Source organism: Dunckerocampus dactyliophorus, chromosome 19, assembly GCF_027744805.1.
Source record: "Dunckerocampus dactyliophorus isolate RoL2022-P2 chromosome 19, RoL_Ddac_1.1, whole genome shotgun sequence".
NCBI lineage: Eukaryota > Metazoa > Chordata > Actinopteri > Syngnathiformes > Syngnathidae > Dunckerocampus > Dunckerocampus dactyliophorus.
In genome coordinates this window covers 15998943-16012082 of record NC_072837.1, presented here as the reverse complement: position 1 = coordinate 16012082, position 13140 = coordinate 15998943, and the positions used below count along the sequence as shown (strand labels likewise).

The 13140-nt window shown below is 42.3% G+C and overlaps 1 protein-coding gene across 3 annotated transcripts in view; it reads right to left on the bottom strand.

The window, feature by feature from the left end:
- Window positions 1–13140, bottom strand: part of fam184ab (family with sequence similarity 184 member Ab) — a 75274-nt gene that overhangs the window by 24250 nt on the left and 37884 nt on the right. For all 3 annotated transcript variants that reach the window (XM_054760919.1, XM_054760918.1, XM_054760920.1), the window contains 6 exons: window positions 12902–13083; window positions 10241–10426; window positions 6921–7043; window positions 5327–5488; window positions 5137–5258; window positions 909–1059 (listed from right to left, as the gene is read on the bottom strand). In XM_054760919.1, the coding sequence (XP_054616894.1) occupies window positions 909–1059; window positions 5137–5258; window positions 5327–5488; window positions 6921–7043; window positions 10241–10426; window positions 12902–13083 (926 nt within the window). The remainder of the gene's footprint in view (window positions 1–908; window positions 1060–5136; window positions 5259–5326; window positions 5489–6920; window positions 7044–10240; window positions 10427–12901; window positions 13084–13140) is intronic.

The window sequence follows — 13140 nt, the reverse complement described above, 5'->3', positions numbered from 1 at the left end:
AATGCCGCGGTAAAACAAGCGGCAGGCGTGGTAGCAAAGTGGCGTTTCAGATGACTGATTTGTTTTTTGTGTGCTCTGTGTTTTTCTTTGGTTTTTGACCAGGCACTATTTCTATTGTTGTTGGGGTTTTTTTGGCTTTCTTGTGCAATTATATTTTTAGAATGTGCTGTTAGAATGGGCCAATAAAAAAGCAGCCACGGGCCACACTACGGACACCCCTGACATAGGCAAATAAAAAAAAATAAAAAATACATTTGCTTAGTTTGACTTAAATAAAAGTATAAAAAAATATAAATTAAATAAACAAATGAAAAAGTGAAAATGTAAAAAATAAATGACTTAAATAACAGCGGGTCAAGATTGAATGACTATTGGAAAATGTGGGTCGCAGTTGAGACCATTTGAGAAGCCCTGCTGTAAACAATGTCTACCGCTGTAAATAAAAGGGGAAGACGGTGGATCTTCGCGATTCACCATTCACAGCCCTGTTGATTGATTTTTGGTCAAAATGTATTTTTTGCTCTGTGAATAGGCTATGCTTGCCACAGAAAACACGTCCCATTTACCATAAGTTGGTACAAACGTATAAATAGGTGATAATACGGTGAAATATACAGCATACATTCACCAGTATTTTGACACGTTTATGTCTTTGTGCTTCACTGACAATGTTTTTCATCAAGCATTGAGACTTCACACTTTGTTCGACGTTCTTTGAATGCATCACAGTTGTGTGCTGTGGTCTCTTGTTGCCTCCAAAAATCAACATTTACTGTCAAAAAACAAATTATTTCAGGTTTTTGGGAGTCTCTAAAGACGTCGGTCCAGAACGCTGGTGCTCGAATGCTGACTAGAACAAAGAGAATATATATATACTTTTTAAATGGAGTCGGGGTTGAAGTGCATACCTGTTCGAGCAGGTCGTCCACTTTCCTCTGCCAACTCTCGCGAGCATTGCTCATCTCCTGCTCCTTGTTCTGGGCCAGCTGGCTCAAAGCCGAGGCCTTGTCCACCTCGTGCTCCTCTCTCAGCTCCTCACGTAGCTTCTTACATTCTTGCCTGCAGCAGCACACCAGAAAAAAGAGCTTGGGTTAGATGTCAGTGTTTCCCCTCAACCAGGGTTATCCAAACTTTTTTCACCATGGACTGAACACAGAAAAATCAAAGCATGTTGGCGGCCACTTATTTATATTTTTCTCTTTCATAAAAAGGCAAAAAAACATAAATCACATAGATTTAAAGCCAAAGCTTTGTGTTATTAATCATTAGTATCAACATTTCAGCTTTTTTTTTCTTTTTTACATTGTGCCTTTTTGCTCTAGTTTTCCCATTTTTGCAGTTTTTTTGTTTTTTTATGTGACCCACGAGCAAATAAACAAGACGCTGGCCGCAAAAGGCACTCTTTGGACACCACTGCTCTAAACCTTTTGCGTGCAGCTCTTAAAAACAGGATTGTTTTGACTTTAACGCCTCTATTCAATTAACTGTCTATTAACCAAACCGTCTACAAAAGCAAATAACCGCCGGGGTCTCTAAGGCCACATCCAAACAAACATGGATATTTTCAAAAACACACATTTCCCCCACTCTGGTGTTAAAAGAAAATATCCATCCAGTGGATTTTCAAAAAATGTCTGTCCACACGAGAGCACATTCGCTGGCTGCCATGCACGTTTTGTCCAATCAGAAACCTGAAAAAGAAACCACAACTGACTTGGTTGTGCATTACGCCTCATTTACTCAATACACAGTTACCTCAACACTTAACATCCCATGCGAAGTCTAATCATTCTTACACTGACCACTAACTCTTCATTTCTGGTGGGTACATTGTCTGTAGTCACTCTTTATCAAACTGTTCTTTCAACTATTAACCCTTTTATGAGTTATTATCTATTTGTTAATATTATTAAGTCTGCTATATAATTTATTTGCAGTAAGTATTTACCTTGACTGTCATTGGCCCACATTGTTATATTGCCTCATCACCTTCCTACGTCTTCACAATTGGCAAATACTACATTTAGAAAACAGGAAGTGAACAAATGAATAGCAACTAATGTGAAACGAATGAGGAGTAGGATTAAATTAAATAAGCTTTGCTTCTTCCTACTCCTTTTTGGACATGTGGAAGTGTGAACTGTACTGTGTGATGTGCTCTGGTGTAACTCTTATGCATGTTCAAAATGAATTAAACCATTACCACCGACTTATTTGGTGTACAGTGACATTTATATTAGCTTTAAAACCAGGGACACGTACATGGAGCCCAGGAAACATCAAGAATGTTGTTGTTTTTTTTTAAATCTCTTGTGCATGTAAGAGGGGCACGCACAAGCGTCTCGGTCTTACAGTCAATAACTTCATGTTCTGTTGTTAAATAAGGTTTAAAAACATGGGATAATGTTGCACATTTCTTCTGGCACAAACCAATATGCTCTGTTTCACCCATCCACACACAAACACTGAAGCCAAAATTCTTGAAAATCTAGCGTTCTGGTTTTCCAAAATCCTACGTTAGCGTGTGGACGGTAAAAATATAGTCTGCCCTCGCTATATCACAGTTTTTCAAACATTTAGGAATAAATTATGGCTGTTTCGTGGTTGACTTTGGCCTATAAGTAAAATAAATATTGAAAGACAAGTTGTATGTAGTATTGTGGTCACTAGGTGTCAGTAATGTTACATTGATGAGACATGACATGACATTACATTACATGACCTTTGACATGTGCTTTTGCGTTGTACTAAAAGGTTTTTATTTGCACGTAGCATCTGTCTCTGCATACCGGGGGTCTAGCACTCGACAGCTATAATCAAATCGTAACAACCTCCACACTGCCCTTAGTTAGCCATGGCATGTCCTACATGATAGAGTGGATAAAGAAAAGTTTTTGGCTTCTTACTTTGTCCTTTGTGCATGTGCATGTGTCTGCGTACGTGTGTAACGTGTGCATGTGCTGTGTAATTGAGGTGGAGAGACTGAACTTTGCTTCTTGCAGAACGTCCGTCTATGACATACAGTATGTCTGTCACACACACACACACACACACACACAATTTTACACACAGTACACACACAGAACATGCATAGACCTCATTGTTTGCCATACCTTCATTTATTCATGGTGGTCTATTATATTTAGAGCGTAATTAGAGAACTATAGATACGCTTTTTCAAAAAAGCAACTACCCACAACTCTAGGTTAGTGTAGACATCTGCAGACTCTGAAAAGCATGCACGGATCACTTTCTATCATCATTAAGCACGAAGTGGACCTGCAAGCTCTTCCCTCACTCCTGCAAGTAAAACACCACATCAAGCAGCAGAAGCAGAGCAGCTTCTTTGTACTTCTAAACATATTTGCTATGCTTTTCATGGTGATAATGACTTTTTGCAAAAGTTTCATGGCCATCATGGTCGTCACGGGCCACCGCCCCCACCGGAACTCACCACAGTCACAGAGTCCGGTAGGAAGCACTTATCACCTATAATGTAAACATTGTCCAATCTCATTCTAAACAGTAAATATGACAAATTGGACTAATTTTAAACAAAATGAAACCCTGAAATTAGAAAATGCATGTTTCTATTGTGTAATTACACTGGGTGAAAAATGGTGCTTATAATGGAATAATAATGTGGGGTCCTCTAGGGACCCAATCAGGAAATAAATTTGGAATCTGACACTGCAAAAAAAAATGAAGCATCAAAATCAATTTTACTACTAATCTTATGCATAGCAAAGTCTGATCTTTGACAGAGCCCCAGCCCCCTAACATTATTATATGGAAAATAACTCATTTGGAATGCATTTTTCTAAGCAAGAACAATGACATCATTCACTCAAACAGGCATTTAGAGAGATACAAATATTATATATATATATTATATATTTATGTATAATAAAAATATTTAATTTTTTTTATTAGAACTCAAGTTGATTGAGAGATTAAGCAAAAAAAGTAGAAAAAATACAAATCTGTTATGTTTCATAGCAGTTTTTGAGAGTAGACTTTTTTTTGTCTTCCAGGGACCTCAACGGGTCGTGAATTAAATGGACCCCAGAGGGTTAAGCTTAGAATAAACAAATTGGAGGCTAACTCGTTGGCTCACTAGGTGCTTAAGGCGGCATCCGTGTCTTGTGTCCCTGCAGTGACAATAGTTGTGCAATAGGGCGTAAACAAAGATGTAAAGGTGACTATGGGCTGGAATAATGGTCAAAATTGTATTTAGAAAGCCATAAACAGGTTTTCTATGCTGCAACTACAACAATATTCCATTTATTGATATTCAATCCTACTTTGTGAAAATTCACTTATTGCGGTCAGGTCTGGAACTAATTAACCGCCGTACACAATATAAAATGTGTGTATAAAATTTGTGTGGATGTGGCCTAATTAGTCCCTGGTCAAACCACTGTGGCTGTAGGCAACCTCCTGGTGTAGTTTTTCAAAATTAACTCTGCACTGCAATCATCGAGGAGTGAGCCGCATCCGGCAGCTTTACCTGGCGTTGCATGCGCTTTAAAATGTTGCTCCTCAGCTGCCCGTGCGAAAGTCATGCTTGTTACACTCACCCGCACTATTAATGTTAATGCTGACTCAGCCGTTTGCTCCTTACCGCTATTGAAACATTGGTTCTGTTGCAGCTGTGCTGTGCAATATGCTTGTTAATAAATGACCATGTGGTCAAGGAGAGCTATGGTTCCCTTTCCACTTCCCCATGCACCCCAAATCATTATTAAAAGTAAAATTATACATGTTCTAAGATAACAGGAATACAAAAGTGGGTAAAAGATGTTATTTACTATTGTGTTATGAAGTGATGGCCAAGGAAGGCAAGGCATGAGCACTCAGCCGACTATAGTTTTGTGTGTGCGTGTGCGTGTGTGTGTGAGAGACAGGGACATTTGCGGCCTCTCAAAATGACAAAAAAAAGTGTGTTTTGCTGGAAAACTTCATTTAATGGCTGCCATTTCAACTCCCACACAGCAGCCATTACCACAGCGCTCCGCACTTCAACACACACACACACACACGCACACACACTGGAAGCCTGTCTAGCTGATAAAAATGGTGAGTAATGAGTGTGTCTTTCAACTCAGTAGACATTATGGAAAGTCAAAAGCACACCTGAGAGTCTCAGTCCATTTGAGCTCGAGCTCCAGAGCCATCTTGTCCATCTTATGCTTCTCCTCCTCTTTGGTGGTGATCACTTTGGCTTCATGCTGACGCTTCTGGACCTCCAGCTCTCCCTGACACACAAACACAAAGATGCAGTGTTACAGTGTGTCAGCCTTACAGACCACATGATTAGGCACACCTGCAGCGCCGTGAGCAGGTTGCTGGTCTCCCTCAATCGCCCCCTGGTGGCGTCCAGCTCCTCCAGCAGCTTGTCCTGAGCCTCCTTCAGCGTGGACATCTGTCCCTCTGCCATTCCCATGTCCTTCTCGCCCTGCTGCACCTGTTCCTGTAGCCGACATACCTGCGGGGGGCAAGGACACAACAGAAGCAGGATGGAGTTGAGAAATGAAAACACTTATTTTGTTACTTAGATGATGTGCTAAGCTTTGGACTATAAGACGTTCCTTTCAACAGATAGACGGAAAGATGATGCATGATGTGGTATGTTTTGGATTGCAAGAACTTCCATTGCCATCCATCCCCAAATGTTCCCAACTAGATTTAAATCAGGGGAACACGCAGGATGGTTCCTCTGGAAGAAGTCCTTTGTGAAGTGCAGCGTTGTCCTGTTGAAAAAGCCGGTCATTACCACACAGATGAGGGCCTTCAGTCATGAGGGATGCCCTCTGCAACATCCCAACATAGCCAGCCACCGTTTGACGCCCCTGCACAACATGAAGCTCCATTGTTCCATTGAAGGAAAAAATCAGCCCAGATCATGACGGTACCTCCTCCACTGTGGCGTGTGGATAACATCACTGGGGGGGGGGATCTCCTTGTCATGCTAGTTGGAAGCCATCAGGACCATCAATATTTTCTTCCACCTGTCAATGTCCCATGTTTAGCACTCTCTTGCTCTCCCCGAGCAATTTTGTGGCATTGAAGACGACAAGGCCTTTGAAGATGTTTCTTCTTCTTAAAAGCCTTCTCTGGCAGATGGGGTTAATGGACTGCACTTGGCACCAGTAACAACCTTCATTTTGGCCAAGGATGGACCCGTGTCTTGACGGACAGCCAATGGGATCCTCCGGCTCAGGAGTGGTGACATTTTTTGGGGTCTACCACTTGATTTTTTTGTTTCATAACCTGGGAGCATGTTTGAAGAAGTTTCAAATGACTGTCTTACTGCGTCCAATCTCAGCAGCAATGGTGTGCTGCGAGAGGCCTTGCTTATGCAGCTCAACAATCCCACCACGTGCAAAGAGAGAAAGCATTTTTGCCTTTGCCATCAAGTGACAGTGTGGATACCTGACACTAAATCACATTCAATGCTCAGTTTTGCCAACATTTTGGCTTTTTAAGGCTGTGCTTTTAAACTTCTGATCAGCTGATGAACAGCCTATTTGACTTTAATGCGTCTTTGCAATAAATTGCTTATGCAATTTTTTTGCATAAATATTTCTGTGGTAACTCATGATGTGGTTTGCTTTGGATTATGAGGCAGTCCTATAGCTAGACATCATGTGTCATCTACATGATGCCGTATGGTTTGGACTATAAGATGTTACTTTCAACGGATTGATGGTGAAATGAAGCATGATGTGGTATGCTTTGGACCATCAGGATGTTTCATTTCAATAGACAGAAATGACAGGATGTGGTGTGTGTTGGATAGTAAGGTCTTTTTTACACTTGTATTACAGTTACAAATCCCGAAAAAAAATCAGCTTGTGTTCTACTTTAGATGTCATTAGCATTCCGTGACACGACACCATGAGCTCAAATCGTCCCACCTCCTGGTTGGCGGCGTTGAGTCTGGAGGTCATCTCGTCCCTTAGCTGCTCTAGCTGCTGCTTGAGCAGATTCTTCTGCTCTTCCAGCGTGTGGCGCTCACGTTCAAACTGCTGCTCCAGCTCCTGTGTATCATCCACACACACGCACACACACTTTAAATACAACATATGAGAGCTGGTCTGCGTGTTTTTTTTAAACTAATGTTTCCTTCACGCAGCTGTCACTTCTCTTCTCCATCATTTAAAATAAATCATAAGACTGTGCACACGTGTACATGCACGTGCACGCCGCATGGGCCTCGGAGAGAGGGCGACATCATGGCGGCTATTTTGGGTTGGTGGCAGCGCGACGCTTCAGCCGCCGCCAAATGAGCAAGAACCCCTCAGTTTGCAGCCACTGGGGGCTCATTAGACTGCTACCACAGCACACTTTGCTACCTCGCCATGATTTTATTCATAGAAACTTTTTTCATGGACTTTCTAATGAACGATTTGAGCAAGAGGCACCGATAAACATTATTAAATAAAGCCAATATTCAATAAAGGGAAGTATACTAACAGTCATGCTCTTGATAAGAGCTGCAAAGTGGTCCACCTCGATTGTGTGCATGTTACAGCAAAGACTATGGGATGATATTATGTAGGACAGCGGCAGCTTAAAAGCAGCAGCCTTTGCTCTAGCATGTACAGTATATACAGTATGTAGGAGGTTAATGCATGTACACGCCGCTAAGTAAGTAGCAGTCAAATATTTATGCTGCAAGCAGACATACATGCACACGCACACACACACAGCCATGTACTTTCCACCTGCAGTCTGGTGTTTATTCGATAGACATTACATTATGAGTCTTTAGTTGACATGCAGCAGCTCGTCACATACGGATGGCCTTAGCGATTAAAACTGCCCTTGGGCCACACTTTCGCCACCCATGCGGTTTGGCGAGTCAGCATGTCTTGGTTTCACCAGGACGGTGAGTGTTTGCCAGGTGACGAAGTAATGTATTCAAACTCTGCCTTCTTGGGTCTGTAGAGCTGCATTATGGAGGGGTTTATGCAGCTTTTAGACTGGTATCAAACCAGCATTGCACGGCGGTATTTATGTATAATCGTAGGTGCCGCGCGTCGGATACTTCAGGCAAGAAACAGTTCCTGACTTTCACTTTTAATGCGCATCCCTTCTCGTTAAATATAGAGACCACGTCGCTAAACTGTCAAAACAGCACACCGAGGTAGGTTGCAAGGTATGTGTTGAGCACTGAACGTGTGCTTACAATAATGTCTTGCACACTCCCACTTCCTTATTACTGTATTATCATTCATAGCATCCATGCCGTAGTTCACAGTCTGATTGGCTTCTAGATGCCCTGAGACAGCTTTTCTCCAAACAAGAAATCTCATCACCCCTATTTTATTTGGAGCATTAATGTGTTAATGTGTTACTTCTCGCCTAAATTGTCTGGTATGGGGCATTTTAGATTAAGTCCTATGAACTCTGCCTAGCAACAAGTGGCCATACAAACCTATGCCATGTGGATCGTAGAGGAACAACAACACTACCCATTTTTTTGTTTTGTAATCAGATGTGTCACAGTCCAGGTCTGATGCTCTTATTTTGGTTGCCTGGCGCTTTCTATTTATTTTCTTTTTCATCCAGGGGCTTGGGTGGAGCCACAAGTATCTGCAGCTGATTACTTTCACTAATTAGTCTTTGCAATATTTAGTCTCGCTGCACCTTTTGTTTGTATGTTGAGTTTTTGTTTCATGGGTTTTGCTCGCGGTGCTCTTTTTGTTCACTTTTGCCCCCACTCTGCTGTCTTTTAGAGATGCTCCGATCAGGGTTTTACCGATCATCCATGAGTGAGATTGGCCAATACTGATACCAATCACATGGATTAACTGTACAGTTTTAAATTTATTTCTGAGTGCTATTTGCCAGGGTCGCCATTAGACAATTCCAAGGGCCCCTGGCCTAGGTAATGTAATGTTCATTAAACAACAACACACTAATAGTTTTTGGAGGTTAAGACATAGTATAATGACAACAATAGACACTAGAAATAGTCAACAAAACGGCAAACAGCGGAAGTGCTGCCTGGACAGTTTATGGTGGTGCACCTAAGTGTAAGACGCCACCAGAATGGCTGAGCGTAAACTCCGACCCGCACCCCCTGGATTTAAAGCGAGCGTCTGGAAGCACTTTGGCTTTCATGTAGTTTAAGATAAAAATGAGCCGGACAAGAGCCAGACAATATGCAAGCTTTGTCATACAAGCTTAAAATATTTTGGGAACATGACAAATATGAGAAACCACATAGCACGTTTACACTCGAACGAGGAGGCAAAACAGCCAGCTGAAGTTGCTGCCAACCAGAGAACCATCCAGCAGGTCATTGTACACCCAACTCGGAAAAGCAAAGCGAATCACAAAGTCAATCGCAACTTTTATTGCGAAGGAGTTGTGGCTGTATTCGATTGTTGAGAAGCAGGGCTTTCCTGCTTTGTTGCGCACTTCGGAACCCAGATACAACTTCCCATTGAAACGTTATTTCACTGACACTGCAATTGTGAATAAGGGCAGCCTAGTTTTTTGGGTTTCTCATAATACACTGACGTCCGCAAGCATTATTCTTGTATGAGAGCCGCTGGTACAGAAATCCAGAGATTCTCACCACTAGTACGTACCCAATGGACGTAACATCCACTTCCCCGTGGGAGAAAAAATGAGCTCCAAACCGCATTGTCAAAAAGTCCCATTTGGAGTCTGAAGACGAGAAGCTAGGCAGATAAATTCTCGCTAGCTAGCTTAGCTAGTTAGCTGTGGACAGCTAGGCAAAGCGTGTAAAGAAAGATGCAAGAGTCAAACACCAATAGGTTTGCCAAAGGAGCGATCAAACACACTGGCATCGACTGGCCTAGCCTGTGTCAAGCTGTCAACCTGAAGCCAGTCAGGTTTTCCAGACTAGTGTTGATTATCGCGGCAATACGAGACAATTTGCGTTCTTTGTCGGCTCAGTACAGGTGTTGTCACCCTACGTGACACAGCACACATGCACATTCATGTCATTTCTGTGTTGTCGTGACATGAATTGTCATGTCGCCGCCACACGGAGATTGTTTTTTATGATCGGCTTTGAAAGGCATTAATCAGCATATGCCAATTTTTTTACGGAAATCGTCTGATACTAATCGGTGGCCAATCTATCGGAGCATCCCTAATGGAGTAGAATATACTGTAGGAGAGTGTGTCATATTTTAGTGTCAAAGTGGTACATTCATGTGCTTTGATGCACATACTGCATGAGGAGTTGTATACTCACAGCCAACAGGCGGTTCTTGTCCTTCTCTGCGTTACTGAGCGCGCTCTCCAGCGTCACTCTGTGCTTCTTGGCCACGTCGTCCAGGACCCGGGTTTGGTTCTCCTTCAACTGGCTGCTCTCGTCCTCGTAGCGAGCACGCAGGCCGCTCATGTCCTTCTCGTGGGACGCCTTCTCCTCTCGGAGTGTCTGGCAAACACAGGCAGGGGATGAATATGCGCGCACACACACACACACACACACACAGGCAAAGAGAGCCTGGGCTGACATTCACACCATATGCTGCGTCAGTCAGCCATATTGACAGTGATTACTAATGAGCAGCCCAGGCAAAACTGTGACGCCTGACAACATTTTAATCACTATTTTGCTGTTTATTTCTAATTGAGTGAAGGGAAACTGAGATGATATGTTTACATTAGTAAGACCAAAGTGAATTGCACATTTACAAACAATGGTGTCAAAAATCAGCATTCGACAGAAAATGCTGTAATGTGCATGCCAGACCAGGAGTTGGCGATGTAACTTTGTAAAGATGTCAGCGTTTACATGAAAACAGGCTCCAAAATGGTGGTGTTGTATGTAAACAAAACCTAAATGACACTGTTTTCATCCATTTTCTTTATCCTATTTGGCATTTAAAGGGATAGTTCGGATTTTTTGACATGAAGTTGGATGACATCCCCATCAGCATTGTAGTCCACAAGTCCAGTTCTGGTCAGATTTCCATGATGAAGAACATAGTTCCACTTACTTGCTGTGTCTTCGTCACATTCATGAACATGAATGCACAGGCGGCAGTGCGCAGGGATACAACGCCGTGCATTTTGTGAGGTTTGAGGGTTTTTTTGAAGACATTTTTGCGATGCAAATGTTTTAATCTTTTGAACGCAACTCAGCAACTAAGCGGAACAACGTTCTTCATCACAGAAACCGAGTGGAGAAGAAGTCGCTGTTATTGGACTACAATGCTGACGGGATGTCATCCTACTTCATGTCAAAAAATACGAACTGTCCCTTTAAGCTCCCAACTTGGCAAATATCAATCAAATAAGATCATATTTGAATGTTTACTTTTTCATCAAAAGATATTTTGCACTAAATCAGCCTCATTTGTGACACATTTCACAAAGATGGCAGACAAGCTAATTTGGCAAGCGGTGCTAATGTTTATCCAACAATTTTATCCAACTAAATCGTCATGCCAGACTTTGGGTCATTGTGGGCGTCAGCTGACTTATTCTGGGATCACCCAAATTAGTTCAAGAGGTGTAAGATGTTCTATTAGCGCTCCTCAGAGAATGATGTCTCACAAATGTCAGCACTGAGGGGACGACAAAACAAACAGGAAGTGCACACACTTGACATTTAGCATGTGCCCCCCTCAGGCTGCTCCCCGCCTTTAATCATGTGACCTTTTCTAAAGGTTTCCAGATTGGCAAATACACTTATCGACACTCCATCATGGCTGCCTCCCCGAAAGGGATGGGTGGTTTGGACTGATTTCAGGCTGTTTTACATTTGGGGCAGGTGTCTCAGTGCCCCACCAGATACGGCTCATAGCACTCACAAATAAAATAATATCGACCATTTTGTGTCACAATACTAATTTTGGACAAGTTTCCTTCATGAATGACTATGTCTTAGTGACTTACAGCCACATTTCTTTTTACACTTGTATGACTTGTCAATGTCACTTAAAGTCAAATGTCACTTAAAACAGGGGTCCCCGACCACCGGGTCCTGGGCGGGTGGGAAATTTATTTTATTTAAAAAACAATCCCAAAGTTTTTGCATGTTTATGTTGTTTGTTGCGAGCAGCGACCAGTCCTTGAACGCACCATTGTGCATGTGCCAACGTTCTCCCACGCTGTACAGAGACTACTATATTGTATTTTTACTGTTTTTATTTCACTTCATATTTGGTCTGAAATGCTAATACTATGCGGGAATGCATAAAGGTAAGCTTTGATGACATCACTGAGTGCCAATTTGCATATTTGTTCTGTGCACCACATCAGATTAATGCATGCTAGCACAAGGCCTGTTACCACACATCAAACAGCGACGTAATAATCTTCTCTCTGAAAAACAAAGTCCAGGCTCGTACTGGTGGATGGCGGTTCTGTATTCATTCCGTGCTTTTAACTTGATGTTGTTCCTGTTTTAGTTTTATACAATACATAAATAAGGTAAGTTAGATCACTGTAATGGACGAATTCACTCGGGTCCACTGGAGATTTGTGCAAACATGAGCTGGTCCATGGGTCCAAAAAGGCTGGGGACCACTGACTTAAAACATTGTCCACAGTTTGACCCCGGAACAGATTACCTTGGCGCCTCTGTTTTTGTCAATCCCTTCCGAAAGATCAGATGAAAACCGACGCAATTTTGTTCTACCTGAAGCAATGTAAATCCAATTAATTATTAAAATATGATTTTAATTATATAAAAATGTCATTAGTAATCATTATCATTATTATTTGAATGATTCAAATACAAAAACGGTGATATGTAAAAAATGATATGGCAATCATTTTCATTGAAAACCGAACCCTATGAAAGCGGAGGTTCTGTTTACATTGCAACATGCACGTCACATTTCATGTTAAAGGTGATGTATTTGTGTATTTTGTCATCACACACACACGGTTAAAGGCGCACCTTCTCGAGGGACACCAGCTGCTGCTTGTGTCTGTCATCCAGAGCTTGGCTCTGGCTCTGCAGCGCCTCCCGCTCCTCCTCCATCCTCAGGACCTTGTCCTTGAGCCGGCTGCGCTCGTTGTCCAAGTCCCGAATGGCTGCCTCCTGGGTCATCTGGGTGGCCTGCAGGCTGCTGATTTGACCTACGACACCACAGAGCGCGGCGGGCGGGACGCAAAACAGCTGAGGTGATGTCATAA